Source organism: Sturnira hondurensis, unplaced genomic scaffold, assembly GCF_014824575.4.
Source record: "Sturnira hondurensis isolate 20B ecotype Veracruz unplaced genomic scaffold, ASM1482457v3 Scaffold0009719, whole genome shotgun sequence".
Lineage (NCBI taxonomy): Eukaryota > Metazoa > Chordata > Mammalia > Chiroptera > Phyllostomidae > Sturnira > Sturnira hondurensis.
In genome coordinates this window covers 10348438-10373301 of record NW_028082350.1, presented here as the reverse complement: position 1 = coordinate 10373301, position 24864 = coordinate 10348438, and the positions used below count along the sequence as shown (strand labels likewise).

General features: G+C 42.9%; 1 protein-coding gene across 2 annotated transcripts; it reads left to right on the top strand.

The window, feature by feature from the left end:
• The first annotated feature begins 3120 nt into the window (after positions 1-3120).
• On the top strand, positions 3121-19544 carry TGDS (TDP-glucose 4,6-dehydratase). Of its 2 annotated transcripts, none has more exons than XM_037057554.1 (12): positions 3121-3187; positions 5137-5203; positions 6407-6475; positions 7575-7665; positions 9370-9512; positions 10602-10700; positions 11670-11729; positions 13022-13065; positions 14034-14199; positions 16572-16630; positions 17444-17541; positions 18634-19544. In XM_037057554.1, the coding sequence occupies exons 2-12, from the start codon at positions 5183-5185 to the stop codon at positions 18717-18719; spliced, it is 936 nt and encodes a 311-aa protein (XP_036913449.1). In that variant the 5' UTR covers positions 3121-3187; positions 5137-5182; the 3' UTR covers positions 18720-19544. The 2 variants fall into 2 exon arrangements, with proteins under 2 accessions (XP_036913449.1, XP_036913447.1); XM_037057552.1 differs by having other exon boundaries at positions 3128-3321.
• The last annotated feature ends 5320 nt before the right edge of the window (positions 19545-24864 follow it).

Genomic DNA, 24864 nt, shown 5'->3' with positions numbered 1-24864 from the left:
CCGCACCGCGGACCCGCCCAGGAGACGGACAGCCAATGACCTGGGCGCCTCCGCCACGAGCCAGGACATCCACCAATCAGAGGCTGAAATGGGCGGGACGTGCAGAGGCTTGCGCCCCATCACTTCCCTGCCTTTTGGCTAGTTCCCGCCTTTTTCTACGGAGAATTGGGAGGATGTTGCTTCAGGTTACGGAAAACATTAGTGCCTTCGCAGTCCACTGCGCATGCGTGGGAGCACGGGCAGGAGCTCTCCACTGTCCAGAAGTTTATGGGTTTTGGAAAGAGCTATCAAACCCACGGCAGCACCATTTCTGGTGAAGAGAAGAAAACGGTCGAAAAGTACTAGGTGCCTATGTAGCCTGTTGGACATTTCCACTTTAACGTCTCAAAGATAGTTAACTGGGCTTGTCCAATCGCTATTTTTCCTCCTAGGTTCTGTGTTTTCTTGAATTACGTTATCACCTACCGGGCCAGACAGCTGGGAGTTACCTCGACGCCCCCAGCTCTTACCGGCTGTATCCCGTCAGCTCAATTCAACAGATGTTTATTAGCGCCTCTCCTGGGCGCTGATGGTAGGAAGCAGCAGCCACGGTCCTCTCCAGGTCGCAATAACGGTATCATCTTCTTACTTGGCCTATGGCAACTGACCTGCCTCCAGCGGTCATGTTCTCCAATTGGCTATACACAGTCTATCCTTAGAGACACAGAAAGTTTCGGAAAGTGCAGTTTGACTGCATTACTTTCCTATAAAAGTTCTCGATTGCTTTCAGTAGACAACGCACTCTTGAATTACGGTTTGGGAGCTTCTCAAATGACCATCTCTCGGCATTTTTTTTTTTTTTTTTTTTTTTTTTTAGCGAGCCACTGGCCGTAGGCTGAACACTCCAAGTTCTCGCTTCCGGGCTTGTAGCCCTGGCAGATCCCTCTGGCTGGAATGCTTGTCTTGATCCTACTACTCAATTTCCAGGCCACCTTCCTGTCTCGTCTTTTCTTCCTCAAGGCTCTTTTAGAACCCTTTCTCAAACCACCAAGCGTGTGCTAGATGCCCCGGGAAAAGGCCCCTACTTCTCTACCCTTACAGGCACTAATCACAAAGGTATTTTAAATATGTTTTGGTTTATGTGAATCCCCGACTATATTGTAAGCTCCAACTGGTCAGACACTATGTCTCCATAAGAGTAGATGCTTAAAATTATTTAATGAATAAGTGTATACAAATTATTTTCATTAGGCAACCAGTTTTATTACATAGAAGCAAATTCTCACACTGGACTTCATCTTTTAGAAAAAAGAAAGCTTAAGGGAATACTTCTTATCATATAGCCAGCATTTTCTGTATCTCTGGTAGACCAGGAATAAAATGAAGGTATTAATATTATGAGATTTTTAAAAGCTACATTATATTTTAATTATAAAAGTATTTCATGTAGCTTAGAAAAGAACTGTGGTCAAAATTACATGAAATAAAAATACAAGTCCTCATTCCCTCCTTTCCTTGCCTATACCTGATACCCAAAGGTAACCCTTGTTAATAGTTTAGGGTGGGCCCTTTCAGACATGTGTTTGCAAATATATGTGGTATTTGCAAGCCAAGAAAAGGAATAAAATTGGTCCTGAAAAAAAATCAGAATATGGGCCTTGAATACTGTGAGGCCTCTTTTTCTGTCTCTTGTCTTTGTTTTCCTTGTTATCAAGTCTGTTTTTCCCTCTCACTGAAAACAGGCTCTTTTGATTCCTCAGTTCATTTGAATGAATATGGCCACCAGCAAGTCCAAAATGTGTAGGTCCTCAGAGTTCAAGAAGAGCAACCAGACTATCCTGGAACCTGAGTCCAACTCCAGATCCCAGGAAGAGGCTTCAATTGGTGTAGGGTGCGTCACATGCCCATCCTGTGGCCCGCCTGAAGTGGGGCAAGTTGGGAAGATGAAAAAGGGCAGGGGGGAGTCTGGTCATATAAAACCGTAAGTGTCCACTACAGTAAATTTGGTCTTCATTCTATGGTGGTACATTTTTTAAAAGGCTATATATCAGCCCTTGTATTTAAAACCTGTGACAGTATTAGTAGACATTTATATTGTGTCATTTTTCATCACTACAAGCAATTCAGCAATCAACATACCTGTGTTTTCTGCAATTACCTACATTATACATCATAGAACTTGGGGGATTATAGGATACGTACATTTGAATTCTGCATATATATTACTAATTTGCGCACCAAAAGGTTACCAATGACTCTTCTACATATCTGGGCATTCCCATTCTTTTTAGGCACTACTACCACATTGTTGGAAAAACCACAAGATTTTTATTCACCTATTTAATAACATTTACTGATGGTTTTCTCTGTGCCAGGCTTGGTCCTAGGACTTTGGGATTATATCAGGAAACATAGCCTCTGCCCACTTGGAGCAGGGACAATGAGCAATTCAACATAAATGTTGGTAACTGTTGTGCAGAAACAGTTATTTTTCTCTGTAACTGCTGTTCGGCAGGGCTGGAGTAGCATTTGCTATTTTAATTTGGGTGGTCAAGGAAGGACTCTCTAATAGGGTGACATTCAAGCTGAGAATTGAAATAAGGGTAAATGCTAGGTAGACGTCTGGGGAAGCAGCAGCCAGGCTTAAAGGAAGTAGCATGCCAGGCGAATTCAGGGAAAAGCAAGTAATAGAGGCTAGGGCAGAGTAGGAAAAGATGTGAGGGTAGGATCTAGGCAACATCTGTAACAATAATCGTAACAACCACAGAAAGAGGTCATTTGGCTAATCCAACCTCCCATCTCTATGCTTTTGTAAGAGAACTCGGGAGTTCTCAACCCAACTGGTGCATGATTGTGGAGATCGCTGTAGTACAAGATTGAAAAGAAGGTAATCATTCATAATTCCGACTATCTGTGCATCTAAGGAAAGCCTAATTCATGCTGATGACACGCTCCCGTACCACTTGTCAAAGCCCACAGTTCCAGACACCCCCAACAGCCGCGAGCGAGCCAGGGGACTGCGCGGGACAGATGCGCCTGCGCAGTGCCGCTGCGGAGGTTGCGCCCCGAAGGGTTCGGCCCAGCCCCCCAAAGGGCGGGGACGGATCAGCTACGCTCCGGAAGCCGCCGCCGGTGCCAGCCCCAGTTAACGTGTCGTGTCCGGGGAAACTGCGCCCGTCGTAAAAGGTCGCGGTGGAACTTCCCTACGGTACAGAGACCTGTGGCTTCATGGTGCCGGGCAGTGCTGAGCCGGGAGATGTCGGCTGCGGGTGGGGTGGATCCCTCGGCTCCTCCCAGCAGCTTTGCGAAGCGGGTCCTGGTGACCGGGGGTGCTGGTTTCATGTAGGTAACGGCGTCGCTAGCCGATTAGTGTCTCCCCAGAAACCCCAACCTTTTCTTGCGGCTCTGCTCGCTGTAGGCTTTGGGTGCCCGATAAGGGGAGGGTCTTAATGCACGACAAGACGTTTATTTATTCAGCTGAATTAAAAATTCTCTCTTGGTACTAAACGTTTTGAGCCCCTTTCCCTCTCCCACCCGCAGTCAGCAAGTCCTGTCTCCCTGCTTCCAAAGTATATTCTCACGGCCACTTCTCGCCTCTACTCTTGCCCGCGTTACTGGGTGGTCGGTTGGGTGGGTGGTTGGTTTTGCCTAGACGACTACTGTAGCCTCCTGATTGGCCATAGTGCTTCTGTTCTTCCCAAGTCGGTGTCTATTAAGTGAAAGTGCATCAGACTGAGAGTAAAATCGAGACTTTCCCATGCCCTGAAGACTCTCAAGTGCCCAGTCACTACGTTTCCAATCTGCTCTCCGGCCAGTCTACCCCTTTCTTTTCTGTATCTGCCACACTGACCCCTTGCTGTCCCTGGAACATACGAGGTTCCTTCCTACTTTCTTGAGGACTTTACGCTCGCTTCCCCTTTCGCATCATTCTATTCAGACACCACCTCCTCAGAGAGGCCTTCCCTTACCACCCTATCTAAAATACGCCCCCCCCCCGCTAACACACTTATCACTCCCTGGAATTTTATTATGTATCGTGTTTACTTGTTCATTGCTTGCACCCCCACTTAAGGTTGTAAACTGAATGAGGGCAGACACTATTGTTCTTTCAGCACCAAGAAGAGTGTCTGGCTCGTTTTATAAAGGTCGTCAGTAATTGTTGAATGGCTGAATGCATACCTGTGAACGAGAAGTTCTTCCAATGTCTAGTGGAAGAAGAGGAACGTGGGAGTCTCTCCCACCACCCTACCCACTCCCAGCCCATTAGCACATTAAATCTCCTCTTCTGATCTGACAGTGACTTGGAGGAGGGTATCAGGCCGGCAAGGTTGACTTAACGACAGCAGGAGCGTGGACATAAAAGGGTGGTACAGGGGTGATAGTGCTGGTCTGGGAAGGGTACTTTTAGAAAACACCATGAGAGGGCTGTCAGGTACAAACTCTTGAGTTTGTAATTTGGTCGGGGGCTGCCCTTGATCCTGCCCTTGTTTGGTGTATACGATAAATCTGGTGGATCATCTCACTGAGCCGTGCCTGTCCTTCCACTTCAGGATCCTCTGAAACCCAAACCTAGGAGTCACTGTGGATATCCAACTCAGGGTGGTGTCATCTGTTAGCCTTGAAAACCAAGTTTAGTCTAAGACCTGTGCTCTACCCTGCACCCAACTTACACCATCAAATTCTTGTATGAAGAGCTAGCAATTGCAGTGCAATTACTATGGACACAGACAACTCCTACGCCCATACTAACTTAATTTTTACATAGTTATACTCTGAAAAAGCACATTATAGCCCGTTTGCACTCAGTGTTTATCATCATATTTATTATCAACCACTGTATTTATCATCCTGCTTTGCTTCCATATTCAAAGCATGCATGGACAGATCATTTTGTTAAACTAGTTTCTTCTTATACCCAGGAGCAGTAAATTCACTCTTCTCTGTAGTGTAAAGGGAGTATAAGGCTTTGTATGTTGATACTGTTGACAAGCTTAGTAAAAAGGGTAGGTAAGTGTCAATTCAGTGTAGTAATATTTCTTGCAAAGATGTAAAGGTATCTTTGAATAGTTTTGTAATACTTGATGGCTTAGGGTAACAGTTAACAATTTATGGAAATCATTAAGTTTCCTACTAACAAAATATACTTTTTTCTTATAGTGCATCGCATGTGATTGTCTCTTTGGTAGAAGATTACCCAAATTATATGATCATAAATCTAGACAAGGTGAGTTTTATAAAAATGAGCTTCATGTACTGAAAGTTAGTTACATTTTTAAAAGTATTAGAATCCTGTCATGCTGATATTTTAGTTCTTCCTATTGTGGTTCTTGGTATTTTAGTCATTTTAGCAACTTAGGGACCTATATAGTTATGTATCCATGCCGTATTTAATCTTACATAAAGTCTTTTGAAACTTTATTTATTATGATAGCCCATAAAATGAAGGTCTGAAGAGCAGTATTTTTACCAAAAAAAATTCACCCTAAATTTAATATTTAGTGTAATCTTGTGATTATTAACCTTTTTTGGAGTTGGAATATTCTGATTATTTGACTTTATTATTTGATTTTATAACTGCCATTTCATGGAAAACTATATTTTTAATTAAAATGTAAATTAATTTAATTTTGAGAACTTTTCTGTAATAATTGGAATCTCCCTAGAGAGTCTGAAAACCTTGATTGGTAGTCACTGAATTTTTTACTTTAAACACAGGATGCAATTAGTGACCTTTATTTCATAAAACGTAATAGTAAAAATGTATAGTCAAAGGATAGTCCATAAGTCTTGGGAATTTTTACCTGCCTTAGCATGATGGACAGTAGTTTTTTTCCCCCCTCTCCACTGACCTACCAACAGTTACTGAGGAAAAAGTGTAATGAGTCATAATGTGCGACGCAGGGGTAATTGTCTTCAAGCACTGATTCTTCCAGTGAGGAATGGTAAACTTTTACAAATTATACTTAATTTAACAAATTAAATATAATTTGTTTAAATTATATTTAAACAAATATAATTCGTTTCAATTATATTTAAAACAAATATAATTTGTTATAGTTTATAACAAATATAAATATATATTTATTTTATAACAAATAAAACAAATTTTATAAAATTTGTATTTACTGTACTACATTTACTGTATTTACTATACAAATATAGTATTTGTATAATTAAATTTGTTATAAAACAAATTTTATAAAATTTGTTTTATAACAAATTTAATTATAAAATTAACAAATTATATTTTTGTTTGTTTTTTACTTTACTATATTAGAAACATCTAAAAATACAAAGTGCAAACACCTTAAGAAGACATGTTCTTGTACTGTAATCAGAACTTCTTTAAAATAAATTGGCGTTTTCTAGAAAAAGCTATCACCTCTTTTTGTTTTGTTTCTCTACCCTCCCCCTCAAATACTTTAAGCTGGATTACTGTGCAAGCTTGAAGAATCTTGAAACCATTTCTAACAAACAAAACTACAAATTTGTGCAGGTATGATGTTTTCTTGTATAATTATTGTACTGAGCCTTTAGTTATTCAGATATTGTATCTTCTTCACAAACTTGTGTGACGGGCTTGGAAAGCACGCTAATTAGAGACCTGTTAGCTTCCAGAAGCACCACCTGCTCTCCAGCTGCACCACATACAAAGTTCCATGGGATTTTGGTGTCTCACCAGATCTGTGCATAGCTGATTAGACAACTTACATGGTTTGGGATTCTTTTAGGTCCTCAGTATCCTTCTAAACAAGGCCTTGCTGGGATTTAAAAAGAAAAGACCGGTATAAAGTGGGGTGTTACTCTGGCCACACAACAGCGAAAAAGCCCCCCATACAGCCTGTAGCATAGTGTTCTCCCATAAAAGTTGATTGGTTGCTTCTGGAAGACTGGTTCTTACTAGCCCCTCCCAAAAGAATCCAAAGTATAAACCAGAGAGCCAGGTCATTCATTTGCAAAGGGGAATTTTAATGGCAAGTGCAACTATTTATCCTTTGCTTTATTTTTATTTATATTTCATAGTGATTCGTTTAATCACAAATTTTAAAGAATATACTGAGAATACATTTCTTAATTCTGTTCCATATGAAAGAGTTTCCCTCGGTCACCAAAGGATCATTGAGGATACATATTTTTGGAACTATTCATATAACAAAAGTACTCATAAATTTACTTAGTTGCAATTAAATAGATTTTTTTAAATGTCATTCCAGTTGTAACATTTACTTTAAATATACTTCAGTAGTGTTTATCTCAAACTTTTGAAAATGTGTATAAAAAGTTTCCTGTCAACTCAATGATCTTAGGCTGGCAAGTCCTTAGTAGTAATTGGTGTGTAATAAAATATTTCAGGCATTAATTTGCAACAAATTTTTTGAATTGAATATTTTATATCCTAGGATGCTGAAAAGGTACATCATTTGTTACCATACTTACTTGACACCTCAGTTGAATTTTTAAGATAGTGCTCTCTTAAACTGGGGAGGGGAGAATTCTTTTCTTACCATTTTTCTGTGTAGTTCCTGCAGTACAGTGGTTCTTACGAATGGGCATGTGCGACGAAACTTAGTGTTTTCATGTTCACTTTCACGTAGGGTGACGTATGTGATCCTCACTTTGTGAAGCTGCTTTTTGAAACAGAGAAAATAGATATAGTCCTGCATTTTGCGGCACAAACACATGTAGGTAAGCATTGTTTTGTGTTACAGTTATGACCGGCAAATTGTTTCCTCCTGTGGCTGATGAGCCTACATCAAAGCGCAGTCCTGGGGTGGAACGAGTAGGTACTTGTGTGTGCGTCTCTGAAAGAGCACGTACCGCACTCCACCGGAAAACAAGCCAGCGGTCACGGTGCCATCGAGATATCTGTTGTTTTTCAGGACATTTCTTTTAGCATTCAGGTTGAAATACAACCCTGAATGCTCTCTTAAAACTGTGAGTTTAACCGGATTCAGCGCAGCGATGAGTTCTGGGCAGATGGACGTTCAAACTGTATTTGTTGTTGTTGTTTTGAAGCTGGGCATTGGATACACATTTGAACAGTATATAATTGTACTTTTTTGTTCTTCCGAGATTCTTCTCATAGTTTGTCTAGCATTTTATAGTGTGAAATGTAAATATTCAGAAGAATTTAGAAAGAATTTAATTCCAGATTAAATGAATGCTGATACTGTGAACACCCACGTAGCCATCGCCTAAGCAAAAGACAGAATGTTGGTGAACCCTCTTTAGCTATAGTTTTACTACTGCTTTAACGTGACTTAAAAGTACTATTTCCCTTGGTTTTCTTGGAGTTTTGCTGTCTGTGTATTTATTCTGAAACAGGATAGGTTTTGCCTGTTTCTAAAGTGTTATAAAAGTGTACATAAAAAATAACTTAAAGGTTTTCTGGTCGTGCTTTTTCATCCAGCTGGACTCATCCACGTAGTTGAGTGTAGGTGTGATTTATTCATTTTCAGCGACATAAAATATTTCATTCTGAGTATATACCACAATTTGTGTATCGGTTCCACTGCTGATGGACATTTGGATTGTTTACACTTTGGGCAGTCCTCAGCAATACTTCCATGAACATTCTTACCCATGTGTGTTCTTTTCATGTGTATTGAAAAGACTGTGTCATCTGCAGATGTTGGGTATGTTGTGATTGCGCATTTGTTGTGTTGAGTTGGCTAGTCACGGTCTCCAAATCTCCTGTCTGTTTCTGATGAATTGAACTTTTTATCTTTATGGAATGATCTTTCTTCCCTGGCGAAGTGTACTGCCTTGAGGTCAGTTTTGTCTGACATTAATATAGCTGTGTCACCTTTCCTTCAGTATTATCTTTATGATATGTCCGTTTCTGTCTTTTTATTTCCAACCTTTCTCTGACTTTAGGGTTTAGCTGTATGTCTTATAAACAACTTATGTTTGGATTTTTTTTAATCTACTCTGGCCATCCTTGGTAGTTACTCTAAACACGGAGTTTGTTGACCTGTTTGGACTTATTCCCATCATCTTATTATGTGCTCTCTATTTTTCTCGCCAGCTCTGCTTCTCTGCTTGTTTCTTTTAAAATTCTTTTTAAAATAATTCTTCCCTGTCTTTTTAAAAATACCTTTAAAAAATTCTTGCTTTTTTAAGGGCTTGACTGGGGAGCTTTTCTTATTCTGTTTTTCTTCCTCTACTAGTTTGGAAGGTGTATTCTCTGCCTGTATTCTGTGAGTGGTTTCCCTAGAAAGTATAACATGCGTAACTAGCTCGTCAAAGCCTGAAGTCCGTCAAAACCTTTGCTCGCCTCCCAAGTAACACAGAGACCTTAGACACTTTAACTCGACTTAATCTATTATCAACTCTGGTGTTTGTTCCAGTCCTTGGATAAAACTGCCCTAGCCTTTTCTCTTTTTTTAGATCTTTCATTTGTGCGTGCCTTCGAGTTTACCTACGTTAATGTTTACGGCACTCACGTTTTGGTAAGTGCCGCTCATGAGGCCAGAGTGGAGAAGTTTATCTACGTCAGCACAGACGAAGTGTACGGGGGCAGCCTTGACAAGGTAAGCTCCGAAGACATCTACTGCACCTGCTTCCCATGGACCCCGGAGCAAGCCTGTGTCAGCAGAACCTGCTCCGGGCTTTTCTTCACCCTCCGATTGCACGTCCTTGTGGGGCTCTCCAGGTGACCTTCCACGTGCCTTCTGGTCGATCGGACGGTGCCGCCCCACTGGCCACAGAGGTCCTCTGGGTGCAGGAGTTGTGTGATTTGATGAGAGAGCAGCTGATTGCATCTTTGGGTCTCAGCCTTGCGTACACAGGGACTGGTAGTCCCACAGGCCAAAGCCACATGTGCGTCAGGCTGCAGCACACTGTCCGTCCCCTCAGGGAGGCACGTGGGCATGTCCAGGGGTGAGTGAGCAACTGCCGTGAGACGGGGGTCTGTTCTCTTCTCCTGGTCATTCGTGAGCGTGGCTCTCTTCATGCAAAAGAATGGCTCCATTTTCCAGTTTATATTTTTTGTGGTCAGCAGTGACCTCATTCTGTTTTATTATTTTATTTTTACCAAAACTCATGTATAGTGAAAAGAATCAAGTGGATTGAAAATACTTACAGTGAGAAGAAGCAGACCCTGACCACTTTCCAGTCCACAGCCCCACCCCGAGAAACAGCCGTTTTCACTTCTCCTTGCCATTTTCATAAGGCTGTCTTACTCCTTTTTGTACATTGTCATGCTACATCAGAAGTGACATGGGAGCCAGAATGACATTTCAGATGTGGGTGAAGTCATGGCATCACTCGGCTCTCACTGTGTTACTGTTATGGTGCCGGCTTCCCTCCAGCCCCCCAGCCCCATCTCCCACTCCTCTCCCCGCTCACGAAGCTCCTTGCAGTTCCTTTGAACAGGCTTCTGTCTCCGGGCCTTTGCACATGCTCTTCTGCCTCTTGCCTTACAGGGTTGGTGTGAACTTTGGATAGGTGACTCTGCAGTACATTCAAGTGCTTGGAAAAATGCTAGGCGTGTAGTTGGGGTTCATTAATGATTTTTTAACGTAGTGATTAACATTTCAAATTTATAATAATATTTTCTGATTCTTCTACTTAGAAAATGTGCATAATACTTACCTTTAAATTTATCTTATTAAAATTAGGAATTTGATGAATCTTCGCCCAAACAGCCGACAAACCCTTACGCATCCTCTAAAGCGGCTGCTGAGTGTTTTGTGCAGTCTTACTGGGAGCGATATAAAGTAAGAACTGATTTAAAAACTCTTGAATCATTTTTCTTTGGACTTCAGTGATGAAACTTCAAGTTAGCATTAGCAATGTTTCATTTCTGGAGTAGAGGACATATATTGGGAAAAGTTATATGTTAAGGAATTCTAAAAAACTGATTTTCTATGCCATGGGGACAAAGTAGGACCTGCTGCTTCTTCAGTTCACCATTTAAAGGACTGATTTGTGCACGCACGAGAGTGTTTTTCCTGCTCAGTAGCAGGGCGAGCGTTTCAGCTCTAGTGAAAAGCCCCGTTCCGAGTGAAGGCAGACGGAGCGAGGGCAGGCTCCCTCACCCCTGCACGCCCCTCTGCATGGCCCACCTCTTGGCTCCCCGTAAGTGGGAGGTACGTTCCCTGGGAGGTTCTGTAGTGTCGGTGTGAGAGCCTTAACCAGCCTGAGTCACTGACTCCAACGCCCACACTTGGCTCTGCACTGCTCTTCCCCAGGAGCTCCTAGGGACTGGGTCACAGAGGCAAGCCCAGGGCTGACGGCAGGGTCTCTTGCCTTCTCTGTTCCAGTAGCACTGATCCTTTTCTCTTTTCGTGGCAGGTTTTTTATTTGCAAGGGTTGGTTCAACAGGGAAAGCCGACTTGAAGTTTAACATCTAACCAAATCTAGAGTCTTAGAGGTAGTCTCTGAAACAACCAGCTGGAAATTTCCTTAATTTTCTTCTAGCAAACTTAGAAACCTGCCTTCGTCTATATTTATCTTCCACTTGTCTCAGTAAAGGAAAAATTCCCCTTCTTCCTTTTGGAACCTCTGCCTTTGTCTGAATCCCATTGTCTCCTGTCTTTTCAGGAGCCTTACATTAGGAAAAATCCCTTCACTTCGGTCCTTGGGGTGTGTGGGATTGTTTAGCCAGAAGAACCATATTTTAAAGCTTTACCTTTAGGTATCGTTATTCGGGGCCTTGCCCTTATCTCAGTGTCCAATGCTCTCAGTTTCCAGTTGTCATCACGAGAAGCAGCAACGTTTATGGACCACATCAGTACCCAGAAAAGGTACATTTTACTTCTGAATTTAGTGTGCATTAGTGATCGTAACTTACTGCTTGTAATAACCTCCCTTCAGTCATTTGTTCAAAATTCATGTAGTAATGATACGTAATCAGTAAATGTTACATAGGCCACATGCAGATTCCTGGTTTAAAGTTTGAAAATTTGACCTTAGGTCTCAACCTGATACTCACCAGCTGGCGTGACCTCGGGCCCTTTAAGTGGAGGAGTAGCGATAATGTTGGGCAGGATTTTGAAGGGCCCGGTGAGATGGTGTGTGTGAGAATGCCTTGTACTTCTTGGGATTCTCCAGCGCTGGGGAGTCCTGCCTTCACTACCACCCCACCACAGTTCAGACTCTGGGTTTGCAGTCAGACCCGCGTGCCAGGCTGTGCGGAACGGAGACGCGGGGCAGGGAGTGGCGCGGGACGCTTGTGCAGGCATTTCTTAGACCTCACAGCTGTGGGACGGTGGCGTGGAATAAAGCCTTCCCAAGTGGGCACAGACGCCACACACCAGGTCAGCCGCTCCAGTCCCAGGAGTCCCAGACGGGCTCAGTGACTTCCGAGGGCATTTTGGAAAATAGTGCTCCAAAGCAGCACAAGTAGTGAGTAAAGACACGCAGGGGGAAGGCGGAGAATGCCAGGCTGTGTGTCATTAGACCCACGTGTAAGTCACCAGTGCCCTCTCTCTGCCTAAGTGTGCAGACTGGGCTTTCCACTTCCCAGCTGGACACGCTCGTCTGTTTTCCCAGAGGAAAGGGCCCTTATCGTGAGCTGCTGGTGGTAATATGTACTTCACTTAATTTATATAGTATCTTCAACAGGTCTATTGTACATTTAGTAATTCATCTCTCTAACGTAAGTTTTCTTTGAAGCCAAAGCGCTGGAATATACTTTCTTAAAGACTTCATTTCCCAGGCTCTTACTGAATAGGTGTTAGAAGTAAAGCAATAACTCAGAGAAGATTCCTGCTCTTGTAAAAATCAACACAGAAGTGAGGTTTGTGACAAAAGCAATTGTTCATAAAGACTTTCTCTGAAAACGGTATAAACAGTGGAACATGTTTATATTTTTTTATATTTTTGTAGCCATTAACTTGTTTTGTGAAATAGGAAGCCATCTTAGAGTTCTTTCACTTATCAAAGTTACAATAGGTTTTTCTTGAACTGCTGATAAGAATTGGAATGTATCTATATGTATATTTCTTAACAATAACAATGTTTTACTTTTATGAGTGCAAATACATATTAGTGAGCAAATCCCAAAGTCTGAAATGATATTTGAATATTCTTTTAGGTTATTCCAAAATTTATATCTTTACTACAACACAACAGGAAATGGTATGTTAATATTTACCTTTGTACCCGGATGTTTTTCTGATGTTGTTACTTGTTTGGTGACAGTCTTTCTGGAAAATCATAAGTCTTGGTGTTGGAGGCCATGGAATTGGATGTCTCAACAAATTTAAGATTCATTCTACAATCCGTGTAATAGTTTATTTTTTCATCATTTATTTGTTTTTAGAGAGAGGGGAAGGGAGGGAGAGTGGGAGGGGGAGGAGCATCGATGTGAGAGAAAAACATCCACTGGTTGCCTCTCACAGGTCCCCAGCCAGGGCCCAGTCATCACGCAGGCCTGCGCCCTGACTGGGAACTGGACCAGTGAGCTTTTGGCCCACAGGCTGTGTTCAGTCCACTGAGCCATGTCAGCCAGGGCAAGTTTTTTAAATAAGTGTAATCTGTAATTCATCTTTACCGTTTATTGACTAAGATAATTTCAGCTCTTAAGGGACTAAGCAAAAACAAAAACAAAAAACCCAAACCAACTTATAAACACAACAGTGTGGTGATTACCAGAGGAAAAGGGTTGGGGGGGTGATGAAGAGGGTAAAGTGGGGATAAATAGTGATAGAAAAAAATGTTAGTTCTTAAATGATTTATCCTGGAACTTTTACTCATCACATAAAACTTGACATCTGTCTTTATATAACTTTTTGAAAGGATTTAACTCATAGAACTGTAGGTATTTCTTCAAAATAAATTTAAGGCATCTAGTGGAGGAGAAAATATTTCTCAGGTGTCACTTATGTGTTTTCCATTTCCTCTTGAGTAACCTCAGGGGGACCAGAGGCCTTGTAAGAACTCTGGATGAGACTCAGAAGAGTCGGGATGGTGTGTTTTCAGTAAAAGATCTCCCGGGTTGCCACAGGAATTGGCTTCTCTGGAATTGTACCCAGGTGTTGCCTTGCTCTGGCTTGGGAGAGCTTACATTTTATGTTTTATGACTCCCTTTTATTTAACCCTTTTAGCTGCATTCATGGATCAGGGCTTCAAACAAGAAATTTTCTTTATGCTACCGATGTCGTCGAAGCATTTCTCACTGTCCTCAAAAAGGGGGAGCCTGGTGAGATTTACAACATCGGGACCAACTTTGAGATGTCCGTGCTGCAGCTCGCCAAGGAGCTCATCCAGCTGGTGCGTATGTGCGGCCACAGGGCAGCGTTTTGGGGTTGTCTCTCACTCAGTGGTGGTAGTCAAAATCAACAGGTTCCCGTTTATTCCGGCGAGAAGCGGGGATGGATAAGTAAAATTTATAACTGCGTATACCAGCGATTTTCTACCTGTGTGCCACAACAGTTTTCAAACGTGTAGCACCTGACTATTGAGTCAGGGGCACTGACCTCTTTCCCCTTAGATTGGTGGATAAAAACATGACAACAGCCAACACAACAAGAGCTGTCCGGTGTAAATGAATCAAAATCACCTATTTTTTTTGTCAGATCAGCAAAAAGCATAATGTATCTTTTGGTGCGCTGCAGAATTTTAGTCATCTGTGCGTGTCCTGCGGGATGAAAGCGGTTGAAGAGCCCTGTGTGCACCATCTGTGTGCTGAGATGCTCGTGCGAGGTTCTGTCAGCCACGTAGCAACAGTTTTTTCAGGGGGAAAAATCCCAATGTGTTCAGTGCGCACACCCAGTAAAAGACATACTTCAATTTCAGAAATGTGAAGTTGTGCCCTAAAATCAAAGGACAATGAAATGATATATAAACAATTGCAGTTGTGAGTGCAGGTGTGTGTTTCTGAATATCAGTGCTGGAAAACCTCAGGACTCAGCAGACAGGAAGACTGAGCGTATTGAGAAACTCCTTTTCCTCTGCACTGTCACCAGAGCGCTCCGTGCTCCCTACACGGGTGCTCCACTCCCAACGGGGGTGCCCCACACCTTACACTCATCCGGTGCCAGCCGGGTGTCCTGCAGTGTAACTCAGTGCTGATGTCACCTGCCTGGAGGCAGCACCAGGCCCCACGGGTTGTGGAGTCAGCCCCACAAGACTGCCCTCAGTTTGGATACCAGTTGTGAGACCTGGCTGTTCTGTGCTCCTTACCAGCAGCTAAAACCATGGGTGATTTGCTGGAGTGGCCCACAGAACTCAGGGAAACAGTTTACTTTCTAGGTTACTGGTGTACAGAGTCTGCCCAGAAGGTATCCAGCCATGTAATATGAAAAAGACATTTGTTGTGTCTTATACAAGATACATGAAACATTGCACATAGGACAATGATACCTCAGTCTCCTTCAAAGTGGGCACCTTGGGACCTCACACAGTTCTCCCAATCGTCATCGGCTGCCCCATGATATTTTCCTGAATGCCACCGATGGTCTAGAGCCCCTTCCCTTTTGAAGGTGACTTTAGCTTTGGAGAAAGCCAGACATCACAGGGCACCAGATCTGGGCTGTAGTGGGGCTGAGTCACCTGGGTGATTTGATGTTTCACCAACAAACTGCGTGAGATGTGATACTTGAATGGGGGGAATTGTCAGGATGAAGCTACCAATCACCAGTTGTCCATAGCTACGGCCTCTGAGTCATCTGAATAGTTTCTGTGGAGGAATGTTCAAGGTTAACACAAAATTTGATGCAGATTCATTGCTCTTCTTGCTCAGTCAGAATGTTACGGCCACACAGTGCACATGCTCACTCAGTGGCATCTACCGCCCCCACTGACCAGTACAGTGAAGTCATCATTGTTCACATGTGCACATCCCAGTCCACTCTCCTTGGCTGCCAGGTTACATCAATGTCACCCAAACTGTTCTCATTATATTAGCAATGGCTAGGCTTTTTCTGGACAGACTGTGTATTAGACTGTAACTCAGGAACAGCCACATGGAGGACACACGTAAGGGCAACAAGGCACGGGGGAAGGGGCGTGGAGTGTCCACGCTCTCTGTGGGTATGCCCCTCTCCCAGCACCTTAACAGACTGGGAGCTCTCCGTGGAGGCTTTATTAAGTAGGCGTGATTGACTGACTCACTGGCTGTAAGTGACTAGTCCAACCTCCCGCCCCTCTCCCGGGTATGAAGGGAGGGGGGCTGAGTTCTGTCCCTGTAATCACATGGTTGTTTCCACAGGAAACACCCCCATCCTTATGGACTAACCCAAAAACACTACCGTGAACTCCAGTGTGGTAGAAAGAGGCTTGCTGTAAACAGCGAAAAGACTGTATCTCTCATCAGCTAGGAAATGGCGAGTATTCTGGGAGCTCAGTGTCAGGAACAGGGACAACAAGCGTATGTTTCTTATAAATCGTAGCATCACACTGAGTAATCACCAAAAGCCAAAAAAAATGCATTTTCTGCCATAGTATACAACGTGTATTAAATGAGCTTCAGGCGTAATTTGGGCCATAAAGTACCAGCGGTGTTACTGAGATGCTGTTCGTCTCTGCTGTCTCCACGGCTTGACAGGTTGGGTTTCTCACCCCTTAACTCTGCTGGGGACCATCGTCGTTGTTCTCTGGTCTCATTTTGTAATTGGACTCAAAAGCCTTCTCTTTTCTGACAGATCAAAGAAACCAAGTCAGAGTCTGAAATGGAAAGCTGGGTTGATTATGTCAGTGACAGGTGAGTAGCAAGTGCCGGCATTGAGGAAAGACTGTGGAACCTTAGGTACTTACAGAATTACGGAATACACGGAGTGGACCCAAACCAGTTGGTTCGTTTTGAGTTTTCTACTAAAATATTTGTCTACTTACAAATGTTCTAAGAATAAAGTGTAACATTCTTACTTGCTACATCTGTGATTTAAAGAAAGTTACTGACCCTTTCCAAGGCTGAGGTTTCCTCCAGTGTGAAATAGAGAAAATAACATCTCGCTGTTTACAAAGAATTTTAAGGTTTGATTATAAATACAAAGTGCCCAGCCCAGGGTATGGAACACAAGAGCCCTAATAAGTCTGTGTGTACTTATTTATTCATTCATTAAACATTTAGGTATTACCCACTGCATTCATACCTAGATTGTGCTGAAATAAGAAGAGGACAGGCCATGGGGATGTTAGGTATCTGGGATTATAGATACATTTTTTAAAAGACTTTATTTATTTATTTTTACAGAGAGGGGAAGGGAGGGAGAAAGGGAGAGAAACATCAACCGGTTGGAGACCTGGCCCACAACCCAGGCTCGTGCCCTCACTGGGAATCACACCCATGACCTTTGGGTTTGCAGGCCGGCGCTCAGTCCACTGTGCCACACCAGCCAGGGCTAGTTTTTTTAAAATAAATACTTTATTTTACCAATGTTCTATGTTCATGTTATCAAGGAGAATTTTTTAGATTGAATTATGGTAGAGATGCATGGACACATTATTTCTCATAATATTCAGATATGTAAATATATTTTCATGCTGTCATTTTAAATCTGTTTTGTTTTCCAAGACCTACCAATGACATGAGATATCCAATGAAGTCAGAGAAAATACGTGGCTTAGGATGGAGACCTAAAGTGCCTTGGAAAGAAGGAATAAAGAAAACGAGTATGTTATGAATTGGTCCCTTGGGAGTTGAGAGTTTCAGAAAATTTTAAAGAAAAAGTAGTTGATTTTTAGAACACTACTAATTCAGTGGAATATTTTGATGAATCATTTCTACTTTTCAAATTGTTGTATTTAATATATTTTTAACAACAGAAATATATTTCCTGAGCATCTTGAATTTCATGGATTAACTTCTGATAAGTCTTCCTATATGTTACTAGCATTTTTCAGATTCCTGGTATATTGATTCTCAGGTGTACATTTTTTATTCTTTTCATATCCTTGAAAGGTATGTATTTTACAATCACTCATGTGTTAAGATTATTGCAAATTCTTTCTTTTTTTGGTATGTAAAACAGTGGTCCATCTTACGTGACATCTTAGATTTGATTAAATACATAGTTACAGTCTTTAAGTGTCAAGTTTTTTTATATTAAATAGGAAGCAGATTGACCATGTACAGAATATCTACTAAAATAAGTGTATGTAAGTGTGTGTACATTAAAGTTCTATTTAGAAACATACTCATGAGAAAAAATAGGTTCACACATTAAGTCTTGATTTGGAGCTTAAAATACAAAATACTAGTGTTAGGTTTTAAAAAGCAAATTAAAAGATTATTTTTTAACTAAAAAAACTTTAATGCTAGTATAGCAAGATAAAATAATTTCACATATTAACAGAGGTAAACTCAGATCATCTCACTATGCCTGTAATGCAGTGTTGTTCTACATTTACATGAATAAAATACTACACTTATTTTCTGTAACTTTAAAACCAGTACAAATGACTTATCTCCCTTTCTCCCTAGATTTCTTAAAATGAGAATGTCTTAGATACTTATACCAGTACATTCAATATAATACTTTTGAAGTTAAAAAAAACAGTTGATTTTTAAATCTGAATTTTCAGATGATGAAATATTTTCTGATTGTTAGTTCAAAATTGGATTGTTTTTGTCAGTAGGCCACCCTTGCCCTCCGATAGACTGTTGGGCAAGACTCTTCTTATTTATCGGAACCCAGTAAGTTTGGTTCACCGATGTTTAGTTTTTTAATTTTGATCTTTGTTTCTTGTTTTCTTTCCTGTCAGTTGAGTGGTACAGAGAGAATTTCCACAACTGGAAGAACGCAGAAAAGGCGTTAGAACCCTTCCCAGCAGAGCCGCCGTTTGTATAGACAGGACGGCTTTCGAAAAGGAAGAACATCACCCTACCTCAACAAGAGATACGAAATCAAGTGACCAAATGAAGTGTCTTGTTTTCATTTGGAATCAGATTCATGATTTTTGTATAAAATTCAAAACTTTTATCAATCTTGAGAAGAGTTTTAGTATTAGCATAGGATTTAAATATCAAAATTCTTTCAGAAGCCTTTTCCAAAACAGGAACCAGAAGGCACAGGCAGAGCCCTGCACCAGCGTGGGCCAGGGAGGAGGGGCCCCGGATCTGGGATCAAGGACACCAGAGCTCTGGGTGGCAACTGCTTTGCCAGTCAGTGACTCAGCCAGTGGCCCGGCCTTTCCCACTGCTGGGAAAGTCTCTGAAGTCCTCATGTTTAGACAGTACGCAATAGTGTGCCCTGAGTCATCTTTTTTAAAAGATAAGCTCTTGTGCTACATGAGCTTTGAAAATGGAACAAAATGGAAGCACTTTTTAACTTTGGGTAATTTTGCAATATTAAGTTAAATGTTTTTTAGAACAAAGAAAGACTTAGTTTTTGTATTTTCAAAATCAATCATTGAACTCTGTATAAGTAACCACATTTTGGACATTGTATTATGTACTTAATGTTTATAATGATTTTATTTATAAAAAGCAATATTTTAATGTATTTTATATAGAGAGCCTGTTTTTGGAGGGTAATGTATGTTTTTATTTTGCTGTAGAAAAAATTTTAAATAATTATGTATTTTTAATTTCTTTAAAGACCTTAAGATGATTTGAAAAATGTAACTGGATGGATATTACGTTGAAAAATGAAAAAGAGTCAAAAACTATACCCTACTCTCTGGCTTCGATGCGTGATTGATGGTTGTTTTCTCTGCGAAAACAGAGGAAGGAAGTAGGAAGCAAGGTTGGCTGTGAACACAGAGGTGGTTGAAGGAGTGAGTGGGCGGGGCATAAGGACCTTGAGGAAGTGGACACTGGGAGAAGAGCAAGCAGACCCAAAATTAGTGAGAGGATTTGCCTGACACACACATAGTGAAGCTGAACACTGGTAACTCTAGAATTTTGAGGTTTGTAAAAATGGTTTGAGCCGGAATTGGAATAGTTGCACCAGGTCGGGCAGGAGAAAGTGAGGTTAAGGGAGCTGACCCTTCACTGATCTTAGATGCCTAGGGAAGGAAATGCCCCGTGGAGGTAGCTGGAGCCCTAGAAGAAAGGGAGCCCGGAAGCAGACATAAGGGAGGCTGGGGTGAGAGCTTGGGGGTGAGAGCTTGGGGGCGAGGCAGTTCCAGGCAGAGACAGGGCCAACCAGGAGCTCATGGTCTGTGGTGGAGTTTGGTCACTGAGGGTAGATGACAAAATAACACTTTGTGCCCTTTATTCTTGGCCATATATTTGTGTACACTTTTTAAAAAGTTCCTCACTCATGGATATGTTTATCGATTTGAGAGAAAGAGGAAGGGAGGTGGGGGGAGGGAGAAAGAAACAATGATCTCTTGCTTCCCATAGGCACCCTGGCTGGGGATTGAACCTGCAACCTAGGTATGTGCCCTGACTGGGAATCCGAGCCACAGTCCCGTGGTGCACAGGACGATGCTCCAACCAGCAGAGCCACCCAGTCAGGCCTTGTGCACACTTTTATTTCCAACTTTAATGCACTCACTTTATCGTTTGTCTAATCTTAGGAGATGACCTTGACAGTCATTAGGAACATATAATGGAAAACCAGTTCATTTTTTTTAAATGCAAACAAGTTTAATACTATCATAGGTCACAAGGAAAATGCAAATGAAAACGAGATGCCGGTACACACCTATTAGAAAGCCCAAAATCTGTAACACTAATACCACCCAATGCCGACAAGGGATCCCACTTATTTGAGGTATCTAGAGTAGGAATTCATGGACTTAGAGAGTAGAATAGAGGTTCACCAGGGGTGGGGGCTGGGTGGAGAGGGAAAGGGGGAGTTGCTGTTCAATGGGTACAGAGTATATTTGGGATAGTGAAAAGGTCCTGAGGGGGATGATGGCGGTAGTTGCACAGCATTGTAAATGTATTTAATGTCACTGAAGTGTACACTTAAAGTAGGTAACAAGGGAGGCTTTTTATTATGTATAGTTTATCACGATAATTTTTTAAAAATGCGTCCTCAGACTAGCAGCATTGGAATCAGTTCTTAGCAATGCAAATTCCTGGCCCCATTTCAAACTTAGGGAATCAGCACCTCTGTGGGTGGGGCCTAGAGGTTCTGATGGACCCTAATCTCTGAAAACCACTGCTCCCTAAAGAGGGGGGGAGATCAGGCGAGAGAGGGATGATGGGGTGGCCAGGTCATGGAGGGTCCTGTCTGCCACGAAGAAATGCCACTTCATCTCACTGTTACTGTAAAATGGTTGGGAGTCCAGGGGAGTCTCCCCCATCGGCCAAGGTGGCGGCAGCGAGGAGGTTCTTACACTGAGTGTGAAAAGCTAGCAAGGTGATTGGGTAGGAAAAAGAAGCCCTTACCCTTCACCCCTTCTCCCCATCCCTACCACAGTGCAAGATTGGGGGTGGGAGCAGGGGAAGGCAGGCACACACACCACAGACGTCAAAAAGTCAACTAATATATATAATTTTTTTAAAAAGTCAAGCATGGGACTATAATGGACATACTGTTTCAGAGTGTGCTTTTTTGGCACTAAGCAATATATCACGAATGGTTTTACATGTTATGAGATCATTGGCCACTTTTGCTGACAGAATTACAGCTTCGATAGCTTATTCTGCAAACAGCGTGGAAGGTGAGCTCAAGGAAAGCAAGACTGAGCTCCTGCAGGGATCCGGGTCATGAAGCTGTTGCTGCAAATCAGGTCAGCCACAGAAAGACCCACAGCCCAGCACTGCCGAAAAGGGACAGTGTGGAGGACAGACGTGAGAGGTCTTCAGATTAAAACCCAGATCATTAGGCGTGGGAGGTACACTCTCTTGACTTGGGTAGTATTTTAAGGTTGTAAATATCGCACTGCAAAGAGTGGAGAACGGTAAATTATGTTTGGGAGGTGATGAGCCTTAGACATTGGCGGGGTATGCGAAAGGAGACACCTCACAGAAAATCAGACATGAATCTGAGGCTCAGATTGGTGGGCAGGGTTCGAGACCTGCAGATTCATACGGGGTGGGCACAGGTAGGTTTACAGCTGCATTGTGACATCCTTTTGAGTTAATAAAGCTATTGTAATCATCACAATCTGCATGGTTTTTTCCATATGAATGACTGTAAGCCTACTTGTGCCCACCCCTGTATTGATGAGTTAAATTGCTATTAAGACCCTGAGAGTGGATCAAAATCTTCCCAAGGAGAGCACACAAAAGAACAAGGGTGATGGTGGGTGTCATGATTCACAAACAAGCCATGAGAAATGACACCAAGGTATGAGTATGAGTTTCAGGCAGAAGAGCCAGAGAGATCAAGAAGGAATGGTTTAAAAAATTGGTCAGAGGAGTGACAGACAACAGAAGGGAATAACAGCACAGCAGTCGAAGGGACAGATATTCAATAACAAGCAGGGGGCCAGCTGAAGTTGGGTAAGGAAAAGACTTGAAAAGCATCTGTTGGTTTGGGCAAGAGACAGACAAAATTTCTAGAGCTGATTTAGTGGAGTGTGGGGGAGAAGGAGAGCACCCAGAGAATACAGACCGAGTAGTGATTATGGGACAGCATAGGAACTTGGGGCCGGGAATAGAAAATACAGGGTAGCCAGGAAGCTGAGTTAAGACCACGTGGTCAGAGAGAGTGCCAGATAGGCTGACCTCAAGAATGTCACCACCTTTCCACTCCCTACTCAAAACGCAGAGGGAGCCGATACCTCCCTTCTAAGTGCCAGTGTTGAAGCCACTGACCTGCACATGCAGTTGGTCAGGATGTGACCTCTCTTCCTTTCTAGGGTGGTAGTAGTAACAGTCTGCCATCTTGTCCACACAGTGCAGGTGAATATAGTTACTAGGCAACACCGTTGGAAAAGGAAGTCACCCCACCCTGAAATGGAAAATTTTCACAACCTGCCTTTTTGCAAAGCCCACTCTGCCCCCAGCTGATACAAACAGCCGAGCAGAGCCAGCCGCCACGCCAGTTCAGAGGCCCCTCCTTCCTTTCCTCTGTGGTGCCTCCCTTGTGGTCGAGCATAAGCTTAATAAAATCTGTCTGGAAGGGCCTCTGGGGTTTCCTCTCGATTTCTATCTTGAAGACCCCAAGAGCCTTAATGCCAGTTGCAATTAGAGGTCTCGGAATAGAGTGTGGGGGGCTACACACTAAACCTGACAAGGCCAGGGAAGGCGGGCAAGACAGATGGGCACGGCAGGCAAGACAGGCTCAGGAACCAGAAGGAACCCCATAGGACCGTCTTGAACATAAAAATCCCGAACTGAAAGCGTGTCCTCAGGCAGGGGGGTCTCTTTTCCCAGATCCCCCAGGACAACTGCTGCACTGGAGTGTGAGACCACAACCCCCTCTATGTGACCTCGTTCCCCACACACCATCTCTCTGTGCTGTACATGTCCATTAGTAAGTGGGATTTCTCTGTTTTCCTTTTTTCCAGCCCCAGAGCTTTCCCGACTTTTGCTTTCTCCCGCCCCTTTCATCTTCCACCAGTAGGTTTCCTGTAACCCTCCTTACATCTCCTCCTTTTATTCTCATGTGTATGATAAACCGAAACACTGCCATTCTCTGGAACATTTTTCAGTCTGTTGAGATTGTGCTTCCTAGCCAAGGTCATCAAGTTGGTTCAGATAAACTCACAAAAAAAAAAATCTCTACAGATTGTGCCTTTTCGCATCTACAGGGGCTGAGAAAATTCAAGATAGGGCCAGCCCTAAAGAGGGTAGAGGGTCCGGGGAACCTGTGGTGTGAGAAATATATCTGATCTCTGCCCCAGGCTCCTGGGACGGCACTCCTAAGATCCTTGGAATTTCCAGAGTGTTAGAAGTGTCTTTGTTACTCCCAGGAGGCCCTGGGAAATCACACTTCAGTTTATGCTAATGAGTTGACTCAGGGCGGAGCCCCTAAACAGCCTCAGGATGGCTCTGGCCACCAGAAATACCAAATGAGAGTAAGATGTTGTAGACACAGAGTCTAAAAACTAAGGTTCATAGAAACTCTTGAACAAAGAGATTTGATGAGTGTCCAGGTTGGTGAACAGGTGGAGGTGTTGGGAGGGGCCGCACCTGGAGAAGGCCTGGGGGCTCCGCGCTCCTTTTCCTGAGTCTTGCCCTGTGGGCATCTTCCGTCTGGCTGTTTATGAGTTGTAACCTTTCTAATAATCATACGTAAAATGTTTCCCTGGGTTCTGTGAACCTTTCTAGAAAATCATCATACCTGAGGAGGAGGTCATGGGGACCTGAAATTGACAGCTAATGCTCTGAAGCACAAGTGACAATATGGACTGGCCTGAGGTGAGTACAGTCTTTGCTTGTGGGATCTGTTGGTAGCTCCAGGCAGCTACGTCACAACTAAGTAAAAGTATAGGGCAGCCTGCTGGTGTCCTCGGAGAACTGAAGAATTGCTTGGTGTGGAAAAAACGCATTTTCTGGTGGCTGGAAGTGTGATAATTATAGAGAGCAATAATAGTAGAGAGGAGGAAATTGAGTTTTTCCCTTCAGAAGGGTTTTCAGAAACTAACTTCTCTCCCTCTCCCTCTCTCTCTGCGTAGGATAGGATTCTTTATGGTTCTAAATGGGAGACTGGGCAGTGGAGAAGGAAAGGCTGATGGGTGGGCCAGGGGTGGGCGATTGACCAGTCATAGGGGACAGAGGCCCCAGGGGAAAGCACGGGCTTGTATGAAATGGGGAGGTGGGGTTTGCCTCATCCTTCTGGACCAGAAAGGCAGGAGTTGAGATGAATTTTTGGATATAGAGACTTTGGGAAAGGGTCATAAGGGAACTCACCATGGCCTCACTTTCTTCTTGAGTGATAGGGAAGGCAAATGAGGGGAAGTGAGAATTTCAAAGGGTCACTTTTTACAGAGGAAAGTAAAAGCAGAAACTTTTCTCATTACCCAGGTCGGGGCATGGCCAAGTTGAAGGCCACAGATTCATAGTGGCCCCTGTCGCAATTACTGAAAACACCGCTGCCTCAGACACCCTGTGCACTCCCGTCAGTACAAAGATGAATGTATTTCTGA

Coding starts and splice junctions, on each gene's coding strand:
- TGDS (XM_037057552.1), top strand. CDS start 3,236: ATGTCGGCTGCGGGTGGGGTGGATCCCTCGGCTCCTCCCAGCAGCTTT. Junction 5,204..6,406: donor TGATCATAAATCTAGACAAG/GTGAGTTTTATA, acceptor AAATACTTTAAG/CTGGATTACTGTGCAAGCTT. Junction 10,701..11,669: donor CTTACTGGGAGCGATATAAA/GTAAGAACTGAT, acceptor CAATGCTCTCAG/TTTCCAGTTGTCATCACGAG.